We start from the raw sequence: 17,360 nt of genomic DNA, 5'->3' as shown, positions 1-17,360 counted from the left end.
GGACTCCAGGACTGAAGGTAACATCATCTCCCACTCGATATTTCGGCTCATTCTTATTTATATCTATTTATTAGGAAGCAAGTTTTTCCCCCACTCTTTATGACTGTAACCGTCAAGCAGAACCACCATTACGTTACAATTGATACAACGCCTTATCACGTCGAAACGAGTCAAAACGCTTCACTACGCTCCTGTGAAGTGTAGTGACTGTGTATTGGTGGACAAACACGGCAGTCAATTCGCTTACAGGAATAATGAAGTGAAATACAAGGAGAGAGATCTTCAAAGGACTGATCGCTGACGCGGTTCCTGTTTATTTCAGTCTGTTTCGGGATATTTTTAAAGTCCGAATGAAAATTCTCTTTACGCAAATAATCATTTGGGTTTTTTTTTCTCAAAATTAAAACAAAACCATAAAATTGCATCACTGCCAAACCGCCAGTTATTAAGATCAAACGACAACAAACAAAAGAAAAAGCTTCAGATGGAATATTTAGATTAGAAACAAAAGGAATCGGTTCAGGAAAGAACCAGTACAGCCCAGATGGCTGGGCCTGAAGTAAAATGATGTAGAATTACATAAACTTTGCAGCACAGAGACAGTCTGTTCAGTCTGACTAGTTCACGCTAGTGTTTCTGACTCCAATGTAAGCCTCGACTCGCTCAATCCTTCCAGACTCTATCACCTTAGCTTTATTTTTACTCCCTCTTCCATTCCGCTTGCCCTTTACACCAGCTTCACTGTTGCAGCGACTTGAGACATCCTCCCAACATGAACGGTGCCTTATGCGATTTTCTGTTGTTGTCTTTGTCGCCGTCGATCCCCTCCCGTTCCCTCCTCCCTCCCTTGTCTCGTCCAGTCTCCTCTCAGGTCTTTGCTCCTTTTTAAATAGCAGCGTTCCGTCTGAAATCTGAATCTCGTCTCAAAAACAACCCTGATGTTGGGAACCACAATAATTCCTCCTCCTCCTCCTCATCATCCTTGCATTTGGGGTAGCAACCTCAACATGTCATCGAGACATCCCAAAGCGCCTCACAGGATCTACCGTAAAGTGGAGTGACTGTATATTCTGGCCGAATTATGTCGCTCCTACTCAAGTCACTTTAGTTGCTTTACAACAACAACAACAAAAAAGCAGGCAACGTGTTCAACACGCACCAGTCTCCAACTCAATAAATAGGTCAACTGCTGTATCTTTAGCAGAGGCAGGAAAGAATGTGGAAGTAAATTATCACTCTGAATCCAGTCTGCTTTTCATCGCCTCCCGTCCAACTTTTCAGGCTCTTTTCTTTTTAAAAAAAAACATCCTGCACGAACATAGGACAACACGTTCGAAACTACATCTGGGTGAAATTAGCACCTTCATTCACCAGCCGTACAAACATAGTGCGGACACATTACATTTCTTGCTCGAAGCAGCGGGAACTTGGTAACTAGCGGGGTTTTTAGTGTGGTTTTAATGTTCCTTTTATTGGTGAAAAGTGAGAGCGAGGCCAGTAACTGGGAGCAATTCGGTAAAATACAAAGTGCTTAAAGGACTTGGTGGCTTTTTAAAAATCCTATGAAAGAAAGTTAGGCAATAATAATAATCCGTGCATTTGATATAACGCCGTAATCACGTTGTTGAGACGTCTCAAAGGGCTTCACAGAATATATTGTAAAGTGAATTGGCTGTGGATTTTCGTGAGCGAAACGCGGCAGCCAATTGCGCACGCCGGCGTCCCACAAACAGTTGTGGATCGAGTGACCAAATTATTATTTTAAACTTATTTTTGAAGGGGTTCTTCCCCCCAGAAAAGCGATCCGTCAATCGACGAACAACCGGGCTCCTACTTGCTGCTCGGTAAACCGAGGGGTGCGGAATAAGGAGACGGAAATCACAGGTCAAGGGAGACAAATCGATTGGTGATGCAGGTTGTTTAGATAGTCGGGAGGTTCAGTCGATTTAACTTTGGAGGCAAGGGCAACCTTTGTACAACTCATCCTCAGGAGATTAAATAGTTATTAGATTTAGAGATGAGGCTGTGACCTGCGTTTAATTGCTTTTAAATAGGTCAGTTGAGTTCATTACAATCCCCGTTTGATGTAATCTAGCCCAATTTATACAGGTCTTTCACATGGGATAACATCTCAAAGCTACTCAAAGACGATGTGCATCACTGATCATAGTGTATGACAAAAACAGTGAGAGAAAGTGGAGATTGACAAAAGGTACAGTCAAAGCAATGGGTTTAAAGAGGGTTTTTAAATACAGGGAGAAAAGGCAAAAGATGAAGGGGTTTGGGGAAAGATTTAAAAATAATCCTTTGCGCCTTTCATATCGGGAGGATGTCTCAAAGCATTAAGGATTTTACTGTCAAGAGAAGTGACTCTATTAAATAATCCTTGCATTTGATTAGCGCCTTATCACATCTTCGAGACGTCTCAAAGCACTTCACAGAATATACTGTAAAGTGAATTGACTGTATTTTTTTTTGTGTGTGCAGGCAATTGAACACAGCAGGGTCCCACAAACAGTTAGTCGTGGACTGAGTGACTAAATTATTATTATTATTATTTTGGGGGGATTTTTTTTTAAAAAAAAGAGTGATCATTACCTCCGGAAAAGCGATCCGCCAATCAAATAACAACCTACTTACCGCTAGGTGAACAGAGGCGTGTGGAGCAAGGGAAACTTGCCTAGCGGTGCTCGGGAATCGAGCCCGGGTGCTCTCGCTTGCGAGGCGAGCGCTCTAACCGATGGGTTACAGGAATCCACGCGTTAAGTGCTGATGTACAAAAGAGGGTTGATAAAAATAGCTGCAACTAGACTAGAAAACACAAGGTTTGCCCTGGGATAATCATGGCCGCTTGCGTCATGAATCAGCTTGGCCGGCAGTTACTAATTAAAATGCTGAGAAGCAGTGGGTGTATTTCGTTGTTGCATTGCCCTCACGGAAAACCAGGCCGAAGAGTAGAGGTCATTGGTTTCGTTGGGCGTAGCTGGAACACAATGCTGTTTGGGTGTCTGGACTATTTAAAATAAAATACTATTTTATTTTGGTTGTTGCTCTGAGCCAGTTTTCAGCCCTCATAACAGACATTCCGAAGGAAATAGCCTTCGGCTAGCTAGTCACACTTGTTTCTCGACAACTACTACGTATCATTAAACAATGCGGTAAATTTAGCAATCAGTACTGGGAGAGAGGAAATGCAACAGGACAATGGGTAGATTTTACAGCATTTAAAAAAGCAAAATAAACCTGGAAGTCCACAGTGCCAACTTGTGGGTCCTCAATCTAACTTGACAGAATAAAATAATAATAAAAATAAACAATAAGACAAAAGGGTTTCCCCCAGTCAGTGACTCACTTCCCCTTAAGAAAGCTAACAGCCCTTGCATTAGCACATCGCCTTTCACATCGGGAAGGACTTCTCGAACTGCTTCATAAGATGTTTTTTTTACTGTAAAAAGTAGCGACGATGTTTGAAGGTGAATGCAACAGCCAATTTGAACAAAGCCATGTCTCAGAAACAGCCGAAGTGGACGACCAGTTTTATTTGAGGAAAATTATTGGCGAGGACACAGGGAAACTCCCTTCCTCCCTCTTTTCAATGTATACCTCAAGACTATTCATCTTTGACGTCTCTTTCCCCTTTTTACCCCCTCAGCTCCAGTCACTTTGGGAATCCCGACGTGAAAGGTTTTGTACAAATGTAAAAGCGCATTGCATCGTACGACACATTCACACTGAACAAAATGTTCCATTCTTAATAAACTTTATTAGGTAATTGTGAATAGTATTTACAGCACAGAATATAAAGGTTTTTTTTTTAAAAAAATTGTATAGGATTTGCAGTGACAAACATTCGAGGAAAGGTTAAATAAGAGTTCTTTAAGGTCACGAGGATCAGTTGAAGCAAGTTTTCCTTTCAATGGAGGACAGTTCTGCCAGTGCGGAGTGGCTGAAGAGAAAACCATCTCTCTTTGTGATCACAAAAAAAAAGCCTGCGATATTCTTAAAATCAAGATCAGGGACACAAAGACTAAGTGTAGAACGTAATCCATAATAAATAAATAATTCACGAGTCAGGATCGATTTCAAGCACACCCTCCCCTCCTTCCAGGAATAGATGTTATTTAGCAAGGGTTTAAATTAGTCTCCTATTAGCCATCAGGATAATTAATTAGCAGCACTTCCAGGGTGTTCTCAAGAGACTTTGTCCAATTTTCTCTTCCTTTCAAGCAAACATTTGGGGGCTTTTAAGGTGCAATTAAGAGAAAAGCATCCAAATGTCGAGAATGAATGCTCTTTTTTGGGGGGGTCATAAAACTTTCTCCTGGAGTCGAGGTACTTTATCTAGTCGGTTCTGGAATTACCGGACCTGTCCGAGGTTTTTAAACCAACAGAAGAAATTCCGGCAGAACGACAGTCTACTCGCTAAAATGTCTAGCTCCAAAAGTGCAACGTTTTATAAAGCTGTGGGATGGGGAGGTAAGGGTTGGGGGGGTTACAATCTGAGATGTTTGAGACTTCCCATTGACCTGTGGGGAAACTCCCCCTCTCACAGCAAGATTGTATCAGAGGGCAATTGCCCCTCAGGCTAACACTTGGGGTTCCTTAATCCTTACTAAGGAATCCAGATCAACGATACCTCAAATTATACCTGACGACATCTTAATCGAGTTGGATTAGCGAACGACAATTTTCTCTAAATCTGAAATAAACTAGACAATTTTTTTAAAAACAAAATAAAAGGATAAGAGATGGCTCATCACCCTCCCAATGTCAGAGCAAACCCACACAGATGAGCTTTCCTGATAACCTAGCAAATAAAGATGTAGTACTGTACGTAATAGACCAAGGCACAGGTTTGTGTGCTCGCCCATGCTGTGTGCGTACGTGCGTGGGGTAGAGGTGGTGTAATTGACTTTAGTGTCTAGACGATGGGGTTGGGGGTGGGGGGAAAGAGGACGAAAAACAACTTAGTATAGCCCTCTCCACACAAGGTTGGGTCTTGAGTGCTTAACATTATCTTAAAATAGAAGTGTTGCCTGGAAAGGGATGTTGTGAGAGAAATGGGTTGGGTTGACTGACGTTCTCAGCAAATAGTTTGTTCACTTGTCTATTGTCTGTCGCAATAGGGTGAAGCACAAGAACCCTACCCCCCCCCCCCCCCCCCCCCCACCCTGAACCAAACCCAAGCGAGAATGAGAAAGAAAAGCCTAAAAAAAAATCCTCCAAACAACAGCTTCTCCTTTTGTATCCTCAAGAAACTGACGATGTGATGGTCGGAATAGAGGCTACAAGTGCCCACAGGGGCTGCCCCTGAAAATCCAGGCAACGCAATCTTCAAAACTGAACGACTCGAAGGGGAAAAAAAAAGGGGGGTTTTTTTATAATTAAAAAAAAGTTTCCTCTCAGCCTCAGTCCATCTTAAAAAAAAAATCAAGTTCTGATACAATTCATCTCCGTCTTAAATTAGACACTGGTTTCCTGTAGATGTTACAGCCAGCTTCCAAACTCAAATTTTTTTCGGCACAACCTTACACTTCCAGTCATTGCTCTTTAGGCAAAGACTAGAAGGATTTTCCGACCTTCACCCCCAGCCCCCAACCCCACTCATTTTGTTTCTAAAACACGTGAAAATGATTCCTATTGTAGGGCTCTAAAGCACCCAGGTTATTACAGCTTGTGGAACCAGCACTGGGGCGTGTTGGAATTCTTAAATCGGATGGGATTACGCACCGGCTATTAAGAGAGTAAATATCCCCAACACTTTCCACCTTCAGCCACTCGCTAGGGAAGTGTCGCTCCATTGAAAGCTTCGGAAAACCAGATTCATCCGCAAGCCAATGCACATCACCTGGCAAACGTCATCAGCAACACTTCGAAAAAAAAATTACCTTTGACCATCGGACATCATACCCACACACCGCATCCTCACCATTTCCCCCCACTTTCCCCTAACACGTCACAAAAAAAAACACATAACCCACACACACACAAAAATGGCCTTAAAGGCTCACCCACATATACAAATAAAGGCACTCCACAGCAGCTTTCATTATACAAATAATCTTATATACACTGGCTGCACTCCATTCATTTCAAATCCAGGCCAATATCTTCCTGTTTTTAAAAAAAAAGACATGGATAAAAAAAATTGTACAAACGTATACGTCAGTAGTGCCTTCAAGGAGGAGAGAGAGGGAGGGAGAGACTCATGTTTGCGGGGGGGAAATACGTGCGGATGAAAAGATACGCAACTCAGCAAATTCTGCACATCTGCGGTTGGCGGTGGGGTGGGAGGGAAAGAGGAAAGTCAATATAAAACACAGCACAGAGATGGCATAGCGTCTGAAAGGTTTACTACAATCGGCAGAACAACCACCACAATTGTCAATGGTCCCACGAACCACTCCCTCCCGCCCCACCACCCCCCCTTCCCCCACCTCCTCTCTGTACAAAGTAAACAAAGTCAATTTACAACAGCTTTTAATTTTTTTCTGTTATTTCGAGATAACTTTTTTTAAAAAAAACAATTTTTCCATATATTGCACATTTTAAAAAAAAAACACAATCGTTTCTGCACCACGAGAGGTATAAATCGGGATACAATTTCTTCCCTCAGTTGCAGTTGCTTACACAGACGTGTTCCCTTGCGAAATTAAGTTGAGTTGCGATGCCCACCAGCCCCAGCTAATACAGGTTTGATCAAGTGTTTTGGTTAAGAGTCAGCGTTCCTTTCAAACAGCAAAACCTAACTGGCCCATAGCAACACCCTCATGGATTCCATTGGTGACAAAGGGGTTAATGGTATTGGGTTCTGGCCCCATACAATGAAAAAATATGATTCTGATCTGAACAGGTGCTTCGACATGAGGTTTGACATCTCGCTTACCTGTTAAGATCTCTTTTTTTTTTTGGATGAGAGCTTCCAACGACAAGTCAAGAGCTTTGCAGAGAGAAAAGTCAACAGTAAATATGAGGCACCAATTCAGAAACTCTCATGGGATCTTAAAACCTTAAAACTCATCGTTGTTTTCCAGATATTTACTTTATTTAAATATTAATTTTAAAAGAATCGGTTCATTTACCCTCCTGAATCTGAATTGTTTCCGCAACACTTAGCCACAGATTCCACTTGAAAGTTCAATGGATACCCCTCAAGCAATTCCGCATTGAGTAGCAATGTCAGAATTCCCTCCTCTTTACAGATTTATAGGTTGGAAAGAAAGGCTGTCACTCAAGTTAAAAAAAAAACAACTCCACTCCTGCCAAACCCATGAGTGGAGCAGTTCCCTGGAAACCCTCCCGTGGATTAAATCAACCCACTTTCTGCTTTGAGTGAAATCACTGGTAGTCGATATAGAACTGCCTCACTTTCCCAGCAAGCTAAACCCTTCATAACATCTTTGTCTGTATCACTCACACAACCAGAACGTGAAGTTCAGGGGAGCAAACCCCTGCTTCGGAGAGAGGGAGAGAGCAAGAGCGAGCGTGAGAGTGTGGAGAAAGAAAGATCAGAGCTCGAAACAATTGTCCATCGCACATCAGGCAGATGGAGAAGCAGATTGAATAACCTTCTCAGTTCTATGGGTGCATCAGGGCTTCAGTCTATTAGTTTATGCAGCAGTCACTGGTATAGAAGGTAATTCTTCAGAGAACCCGGTAGTGGTAGTGACTGGATTTCATTCAAGCGATCCTTGCCTAAAGCCACCCGAACTGAACGACGACAGAGATCCATTAAAGGCAATGGTTCAGCTGAATGAATAAAAAAAAAGGAAAGGAATGTTATAAAATTAAACAGTTTCAGCATTACACAAGCATTTCTGCAACACAAAGAAAATGCCAACGTTTTATAACTGAAGAGTCGGTCAACGACCACAGGTGTCCATTAATAAAGGTTCTAAAATTGCCGACAAGAGAACATGGAAAACCTGCACGTTTATTAAAGGGCGGCAAAGCAGGTTCAGCTCTCGGCCACTCGTGCCCTTTGTGTACAGCTCAATATTGGTTGGGTTCTGGAAATGAATGTGGCGCAACCTTGTGACTCAGGGGTCAAGACTCCTGCCAACCTAGTGAGCCAACTGCACACAACACCAGGTTGGCATTTTAAGCGACGACAAGTGGTCGAGCTTAACCCGAGACGCGTGAACGCACAGAACTCTTTAACTTCTTCGGAGAACAAACACTTCCAATAATTTCCCCCACTTTCACAAAACGGTTAATGTGCCATGAGCTGGAGTCTGAGAATGTGGGCTAATGACGTCCGGAAAAATGCAGTTGTATCATTGTTGCTTATTTAGGAACTGAATCGCAAAATTTATGCTTCGGTGCAGTGTGCAATGATTGGAAACTCTTTCCTGAGAGGAATGTGTTCCCAAGCCTCACTCTGGAAGGCAGCAGTTACACTGCTCAACCCGGAGCATTTCTTACTACCGATTTACCGAGGTACAGCAACGGACTCCACGGCTGTGTGCGGGGACGCCGCTGTGCGCAACTGGCCGCCGTGTTTCGCCCGCAAAACATACAGTCAATTAATTTCACCCTCTAGCCGGTCACGCGCTGTGAGGGGGCTCAACTTCGCGATGAGGCGCTGTGTCAAATGCAAGGATTACTCTTGTTACCAATACACAGGGATTAGATTGGACCAACTTCTGTAACGGTGCTTTGAGATTTCGATGTAATTAGGCCACCGGAGAGATAAATAATAATAATAATAATAATCCTTGCATTTGATACAGCGCCTTATGATGTCTTCGAGACTTCTCACAGCGCTTCACAGGATATTTACGACTGTACAACGACAACTGACTGTATATCTCTCTGTGGGCGAGACTTGCAAAAGAAGCAAAGCTCTTTTGATACAAACGCGAGATCAGACTTGGTCACCTTCCCAAGATAAAGAAGTCACAAGTCACAAGGGGAAGGCCTTTCTTCGGGTATTCCTTTCGAAACAGCAACTCAGACCTCACATTCAGAACCACCTACACAGGGACAATTCCAGGAAAGCAAACTTCTTTGAAAAGCTTGAAATAATGGCAGGATTATACAAACTACATCTGCCAACCCGCCCACAGACACAGTCACACACTACGCTGCAGTCCGGAATGGTTCGTGCATTAGTCGACTAGTGTCTAGACCGTGGATTCATCAAGACATACATGGTTCTGTAAATAAACTTTGCACAACAACATCTCCGATCTAATCTAATGCCACCAGTCGGCATAGAATTACAACAGCAAGCAAATGAGCTGAAACGCACTCCCCCACACCCCCCTCTCCCACTTCCCCACTCTCTCTCTCTCTCCTCTCATTCCCCTCCCTCCCGATCAGAGTTCACAAGATCATCAGGAAGGAGTGAGCATTCTCTGCCCTCCCCCCATCCACCCTCAACTCTTCCGTTTCTAACTCAGCCATCTATTGCCCGCAAGTGATCTATCTGAACAGGCATTTGACAGCAGACAAACTAAACAGCAGTTGTCCAAACTCTTCAAGCCGTTACTGACATGCTTTTTGATTAGGAATGCTGCTCGAGAGAGAGAGAGAGAGATAGAGGGAAAGAAATAGAGAGAGAGAGAGACACATGCGCAGAAACGGTAAGAGAAAAAAAAGGGAAAGAAAGTGAGGAATGTATAAAAAGATGAACTTTACCATCATAAAAACAGAAATGTAGCTTAAACTGGCCCTTTCGTTTGAACTAAACCCTCCATTCAAAGCAGACTTCGTAGGATAAGGTCATTTGGGGGACGTTGCTGAATGCAAACTCGCTGCTGTGTTCACCTACAAAAAACACAGTAGCCGCTGAAGCGCTTCAAGGCTTCCTGACAGGAAAGCCGCAATACCAAAGAGATCTACTTTGCTCGCAGGTGTACACAGCACAACTGGCGGCAAGGAAGTTAGGTAATGCTCAGAGCACAAAGCCCTCAGGGTAACTGTGGAGAGTTTGATCAACGAGCGAAGAGTGCATCAACAAAATCAGCAGCTGCCGCTCTTAACAACTCATCCCCACACGACCCCCAACACCTCACGTTACTCCTCTTGACGCAGTCGAAGTTAAAGTGCTCGACAACAACAAAAAAAGTTGTCCAAGTTTGACTCGACTCGAGCAGCCACACAAGGAGAGTCTCGTGGAAACCACTTGAAAGGGAACGAGTCAGAGGCGCAAGGAAATAAAGCCGACTGGCTGGGAGACGTGTATCCACAACCACAAAATCTAAGTTGTGTGTGTGTGGTGGGTGGGTGAAGAGGGGGAGGTGGTGAAGAGAGGTGGGGGTGGGCATCTGTGCCCATTACAGCCTGTGGCAAGTTTTGTTTCGCTTTGCAATCTCTAAATGAGTCATTGAAATCCAGACAGCAGGAATGAGAGAGCAGATGGGCGTTTGCTTGGGGTCGGAGGGTAAAGCAAGGCAGAAGTCATCTACAATTCAGCTCCAGTTTGCAATAAAATCTTTGTATTCAAAAGTCTTACACAAAAAAAAATGTATGTGTTGGAGTTATTCATTTTGAGCGCAAGTCTTAAGAGCGCTGCATTGGATTTAGCGCCAATTGTAACGTGCGTGGGCAAAATACACCAGTGCTCGGGTTTATATCCATAAATAATTTAGTCACTCAATCCACGATTGCTTATGGGACACTGACTAATTATTGGTGCTGTCCTTCACCCGTAAAACAGTCTATTCACTTTACAGTAAATTCTGTGAAGTGCTTCGAGACGTCTCAACCATGTTGATAAGGCGCTATACCAAATGCAAGCATTATTATATATTATTATAATTAATTATTATTATTGTATGCATTTAGTTTCCTCCCATTTGGATATCTATCCACCACTGTCTAAGCCTGGTTCAGAGGCCAGTAGTCTAATGACTGAGTCACGGTCTTGTAGGTTCAAGGTGCACATCAAGCCCACAGACGAGGCGATGCAATGCAGAGGGTTCTCGTGGGATGGGCATTAAAGCCGAGGTCCTGACCATCCATTTCAGTGAGGGTTTAAAATCCTGTGTAGAAAAGGTTCTATGCGCAAGATTTAACAAGTAGCTTTTAAAGGAGGGGGGGGAGCAGAAGAAACGGGGTCGGAGAGGGGGGAGCGGGCCACTTCAACGAGTTTCCTTGGAAAAGGAGTTCTAATGAGAGAGCATTTGCTCGCACATTTAGGGCAATTGCCCTCGTTCCCTGAAAAAAAGAACACCGCCCAACTAAAGAATTGCTGTTTTACTTGACACGAAGGCACTGCGTTTCAAACCGTTGCTCCAAATATTGCACCAATTGCAGAAATGATTTACTTTAACCCTCTCCTAGTTTCCTTGGTCCCTGAAATAAACAAAACTCGCAACTGGGCCTCACATAGATTCTAAATAATTGTTGCATTTGATAATGGAGCTAAGGTCTCACCATCGCTCTTCGCTGTTCGTTGCTGTAAAGTGTAATGACTATTTTGTTGGCAAACTCTGCAGTCAGTCTCACAAAACAGCCATGAAGCCAATTGTCCACTGGGACACCAGCTCAATATCTCTCCCAAATGACACAGCCACAAGAGGGCAATGCAGTATTTTCATCTCCTCCCCCTCCCCCTTGCCCCATCATCTAGAAGAGGTACTGTTCACACAAGTTTTTGACCCCCCCCTTCCCCCTTCGGACGTTCCTTTAAATGCCGTAATTTCAGCAAGTGCGAAACGTAACCTCGAGCGAGTGGAACAATTACCGTTTGAAAAAACGACTGGATTTGGCCCACAAAATATAGTCATGTGTCCTGCGAAGCGCTTTGAGTCGATAAGGCGCTGTGTCAAACGAAAGGATTATTATTATTATTTTTATGTCTCTACATGGTAGCTATGTCCAAGTAACCTGCTGATTTCCTCTACTTTTCCAAGGTCTACGATATTCCAGTTCAGATCAAATGTAAAAGGGGCACTTACGGTCAAGTCCATTAATGTAGCACATTCGGATTTCACAGTGCCCCCAAACAGCACTGACCACGGGATAAAGTTTTTTCCCTTTAAGTCCCCGAAACGCAACTCCCAAGTAATGCCCGTCCACGATGTAGCTCAGGGTCCCTTCATCCATGTCCAACACCACAAGGAAGCCATCGGGTACTATAAAAGTTTCGTGAGGCTCGAGAAAAGCCGGGTAGGTCTGGCTTGGCTGGTTCTTCCCATCGTGGTAGAGTTTGTTACGCCCGAGGTCCCAGCCCCAGGACTCACAGTTGCTCCCGACAAGTGCCGTGTACCCTACGGAATGCAAAGGGGAGTCTATCGTGGCCACTCCGACCACGGCGTGTGTGCCGCGCTGCCTCATCGCCCAGGTGATCTCCCACACGTGCAGTCCTCTAGTGTAGCCCACTTTACCCCGGATCCCGTCTGTGCTCTGTGCCACTGGGTGCCTGTGAAATATCAGTCTGTCATCCTCTTTGACAAAGACGTTGAGCGATCGGTCGTCGTTGTTCCACGAGTGTAGCTGCTGGACAGAGCAAGTGACCGAAGGCATGTCCAGTAACATGTCCAGTCGGGCGGGCTTGCAGTAGTCAAGCCCCTGCTGTTCGTGCCTCAGAGGTCTGTAAGAAGGATCTCTCACGTCAACTGTCTTTAGCCCAACAGTAACTCTCTGTCCCATGGTTAAAATCAGAGACAAATAAGAAGAAAAAAGCACGACCTTCTCCTCTTCCCACAAACTCTCGTCTTCCGAACCAATCGACGTTTCCACCTCCCTCCCCCCCCCCCCCCAAAGGTGACTGTTCAGGTTTGCCAACCCACGAGTTGAAGATGGACACTCATCTGAATCATCTAAAAAGCATAAAAGAAACAACAACAAAAAAAATCACCATCAGCAACAGTTCTGACTGGTTTCCCAAACCCATACCAGAAATAATTGCACAGAGTATACCGTAAAGTGAAGTGTGACTGTGTGTTTTGTGGGCAAAACGCGGCAGCCAATTGCGCACAGCAGCGTCCCCACAAACAGCCGTGGATTCAGCTATTGCTATGGTTTATTATTATTATTGAAGGGATTATTACCCCACGGAAAAGCCATCCGCTAATGGACTAACAACCAGGCTCCGACTTACGGCTAGGCAAACAGAGGCGTGTGGAGTAAGGAAACTTGCCTAAGGTCTCACCCTGCCCACTAATTGAACCCAGGTCCCTTCGCTTGCGAGATGAGGGCTCTGACTGATACTCTACAGCTGAGAAGCATCAAGTTGTCATCACAAGGTTTTTTTTTAATTTTTTTTTAAACAAATGGGGCAAGATAGAAATCCTACTCTATTCCTAAAAAATTCCTCGCCATCTGTCCCAAGTTTTTAAACCATCATGTGCCCTGCTCTCCCTCCTCCCCCCCCCCCCCACTCAAAAACAAGTCTCCTCGACGCCAATTCCTTCACAGATATTCTCCACTTTTAATTTGCATCACAACATGCGGAGGGAATCCAAGAGCTTACAACTAGTGCAGCTGAATAAATACAATCTCTCCTCTTGGGACCAAGTTTTTTGTGAACACATACTTTTAAAAAGTTTTTGGGGGTAAAAAAAAATGTACTGGAGTCTTAAAAGAAAATGACCAAATCGCGAGCCACTTGTCTTTAATCCAACATTGTTCAATGCGCAGCACACAGAACAGGGTTTAAAGGACAGTTGTTTTTTTTAAATAAAAAAAATGCATGGGAACAGACACTGATACACGTATGAAAGCTCTTCCAAGGATATAAGTGCAGTGGTTATGTATTTGTGGGGGAATGTTTCGCCCACAAAATATTTCGTCGATTCCCTTTACAATAACATTGTATGAAGCGCTTTGAGACGTTTCGAAGACATGATTAAGGTCCTATATCCAATGCAAGGATTATTATTAATGTGTAGTTAAATTTGTTGCATAGCAACATCCCACAAATAGCCTAAAACTACACAACCCGTTTGAAAAAAAAACCTCTGGTGTCAGCTTGGTCAAGTTGAAAGCATTCATGGCTCTGGGTCAAAGGGTTGTGGGATTAAGCCCTATGTTGGAACGGACTTATTACTTCAATTCCACTCTCTGATGTAGCACGTGCTTATCAGAGGTGCTGCCCTTCACGAGGCTGTTATAAAAAGGGAACCTTTGATACTTAGCATTGCTCATTTTTAAACGAGTCCTTTTCCCCCCTCGACTTTGGCACTCTGGGACCCTATCCCATTTGAAGGGCGCTATATAAATGCAAGTCATTGTTGTTTGGCCCAATTGCTTTTCCTGGACTAACCAAATTCAAGGCGAAAGCAACAACATCAAGACTCCATCTGCCGAGCATCAATTAGATTAGCTGCACAAGAACAACTACCTTCCGAGGTTGTGCGGGAGAACAAGAAAAAAAAACCTGATCTGGATTAAAGCAAAGGAGCCAGGAATTTCATACACTGCAGGTTGGTATGGGAGGCGGGGGGGAACAACTCAGTTTAATGCATTCCACACCGGAGACGACAGATGAGGGAAGAGGCACCGTAATGAAGGTGCCTCTTCCCTCATCTGTCGTCTCCGGTCTGGAGAAGGTCGGACTATTTCACTTCCAAGTCTTCTGTAATCTGAGTCAAGCAGGAGCTAGAAGTTGGGCCAAGTTTAACTGTGGGGGTGGGGGGGTGCATTGACTCCACACCAGCTAGAGTATAAGTGGGATAATCTTAGGAAAATCATCAATTTCCTAAAATAACCAGAGGGTCAGATCTGGTCAGTATCCAGATGGGCAACAAGAGTTGAATTCCAGCTATTTCGCCCACAAATATACAGTCAATTCACTTTACAGTCTATTCTCTGAAGCGCTTAGAGACATCGAGAAGACGTCAAAAGCCCGATATCAAATGCAAGGATTATTATTAATTTTTCATATTGCAACGCAGCCATTTTTTTCAATAAACCACTCGCTTCACTTTCTGCCCACAAGTTCTCTGCTGGTCACTTCCCTCAATTTAAGGAAGTTTATCTTCACTGTGCCCAACACTCACGTTTATACTTCCCATTCTACCAGCAGAGGAGGCAATCCAATCCATCCAATTACTAACATCCACCCCCCACTCCCCCACCACCAACCAGTCCCATTCTCCCAAGGTAGCCTCCAAAAATGAACTGAAAAAAATTCTCCCCCCCACCTCTGTTAAACACCGCTGCCAATTCCAAGCTAATCTCAACACTAAAGTCTTCACACAGAAAAGAAATGGAGGAAAAGTGACCGAAGTTACTAAATCGGAATCAAGTACGTTGACAATATATTGCTAAAAGGACAAGTACAGAGTTGCTACACAATGTTATTGCCGTTCATAGAATCTTCCAGCACAGGAGGAGGCCATTCGGCCCATCGTGCCTGTGCCAGTTCTCTGGAAGAGCTACCAACTTGTCCTACTCCCCCACTCTAACCCCTGAGCCCTGCAAAAAAAAAAATCCTGTTCAGATATCTATCCTCCAATTCCCTATTGCCAATATTTTCTTTGGCAAAGAGAACATCGAGGTGACCCAAATGTTCATTCAGAATCTTGAAAGAATTCAGAACATTACTTGATTTTAATAAAAATAAGCAGCTTTTGCCACCATCCTCCGTACTGCATTCCAACCGCAAATTCCTCAGTCAGAGAGAGGTGCACGACACCCAAATGGGCTACACCAGATAACAAACACATGCTCAGGTCAGTATTTAGGGGACTCTCCCGGCATTAGTCATCTCAACTCTCAGTGTTGCCTGAATGTCTGTCATATCTCAGTGTTTGCGGTTAAACTGCTGTAGTTCCTCCCAAAACAAAAAGAATGCAATTGCATACTTCAGCGAGCTTACTTTAAATCCTTCGCTTCAGTTTCCTCCACTCCTCCCCTCTCTGGTGGAGCTGGTTCAGCCAGAGTTTTAAAATAAGTCAGCAATAATTCTGAGGTTCCCCAGTTTCATCTTCGTTCACTACCAGCGACATTTGGTATCAAGTTAGCAGAACTCCAGCAGAGAAGGTTGGGGTTGAAGCCCCACGTCGGTTAGCCAACAATAAAGGTTTCTTGATTGCAATAATTGGGTCACTCAATCCACGACTGTTTGTGGGACGCTAATGTTCGCAATTGGCTGTCGCATTTTGCCGCAAAATACACAGTCAATTCACTTTACAGTATATTCGGTGAAGCTCTTTGAGACGTCTCAAATGCATGATAAGGTGCTGTAGCAAATGCAAGAATTATTATAGTAATTTTTACAGTAATGACAGTTAGGCCTGAGACCGTGTTAGAGCTAAGGCGTGGGGGGGGGGGGGGGAGGAAAGAAAGAAATCACATCATTTGGCAACCTCCAAAATGTTAAACGTTTTGTGCAAGTCATTGCAGTTAAAATTTGGGTTTAAAAGGAACGCATTAATCCAATTAGCACCCTGAACTACGCCAAAATCAACAGCAGTAATCATTCAATGTGAATGTGTCAGATGCGTAATCTATTTATACGCAGTACACAACACCAACCCATCAGATAGAAGGGTTTGTTATAGGTAAATAGATGCCATTCCCAAATGCAATGAAGGTGGCATGTTGAGACATTTAACACCGCTTACATATTAATGATTCTACATATCCTTTTCACTGGTTAATAATTAATTCCCAAAAGACAGTGCACAATAGACCTCAAAAATGAGGTGCAGAATTTGCAAAAGATGTTAAGTGAATAAAGTTGGTTTGCCAAAGAGGAACATCCAATTCTTCTCAGGTAATCTTTCATTTTCCAGGTGCAAAGTTACGGAGATCAAGAATGCACTTTTTTTTTAAAAAAAAGATTTTGTTCCATCCCCAGCGATATAATTCATCCGAGAATATTTAGACCCCAGAAAATTAAAACATCCCACAGTACCTCAGGTCATCGCAATTTCCAATGACGAAAAAAAAATCTCAGCTGTCCCGGAGCATGGTTTCAAATGATCTGGAAAAAAAAATAAATGAATAAATAAATAAATAGATAGAAACGACAGTGTTGTAGAAATGAACATGCATGGTGTCCAAGCAAAGAGATTGCAAACAGGAACACAATCAAAACCATAGCGACATTGGCTTGCAATGCAATAAAAAGCGATCGCTAGTCCAATACACAAGGATGCTCAAATGCATTGCCATTTGGCATTCACGTTAAAAGCGGTTCTTGCGTTCTGGAATTTCCTGTTAACAAGCGCTACTCAAAACCCCTCCAAGTGGGTTTGAAATTTTCCCGCTTGTGGTAGGTAGGTAGATAGGTGGGACGAGGATCTTCGAAGATAACAACATTTACATCGATACAGCACCTTTCTTGACAGGAGAAGCTTTATATAACTTGTTCCACCGCCCTAAGAAATATCAGACAAAGACTGTATTTCATTCACATTAGCCATACGAGCCAAAACTGTGACGGATTGTCAGACGTACAT

At 43.6% G+C, this 17,360-nt stretch overlaps 1 protein-coding gene across 3 annotated transcripts in view; it reads right to left on the bottom strand.

The window, feature by feature from the left end:
* Nucleotides 1-6,516: 6,516 nt before the first annotated feature.
* The window catches only part of spsb1 (splA/ryanodine receptor domain and SOCS box containing 1), a 34,768-nt gene continuing 23,924 nt past the window's right edge, over nt 6,517-17,360 (bottom strand). The window contains exons 2-4 of one of the 3 annotated variants that reach the window (XM_042343617.1): nt 16,814-16,882; nt 11,907-12,770; nt 6,517-7,749 (exon numbers count right to left, since the gene is read on the bottom strand). In XM_042343617.1, the coding sequence (XP_042199551.1) occupies nt 7,622-7,749; nt 11,907-12,600 (822 nt within the window). In that variant the 5' untranslated portion in view covers nt 12,601-12,770; nt 16,814-16,882 and the 3' untranslated portion in view covers nt 6,517-7,621. Of the gene's footprint in view, nt 7,750-11,906; nt 12,771-15,772; nt 16,007-16,109; nt 16,137-16,813; nt 16,883-17,360 lie in introns of those variants that run through there. The other 2 variants (XM_007902062.2, XR_006085717.1) reach the window with 2 other exon arrangements.

Source organism: Callorhinchus milii, unplaced genomic scaffold (assembly GCF_018977255.1).
Source record: "Callorhinchus milii isolate IMCB2004 unplaced genomic scaffold, IMCB_Cmil_1.0 Scaffold24, whole genome shotgun sequence".
Taxonomy (NCBI): Eukaryota; Metazoa; Chordata; class Chondrichthyes; order Chimaeriformes; family Callorhinchidae; genus Callorhinchus; species Callorhinchus milii.
Note: the sequence above shows the minus strand (reverse complement) of the source record. Positions and strands in the feature narration are given on the sequence as shown.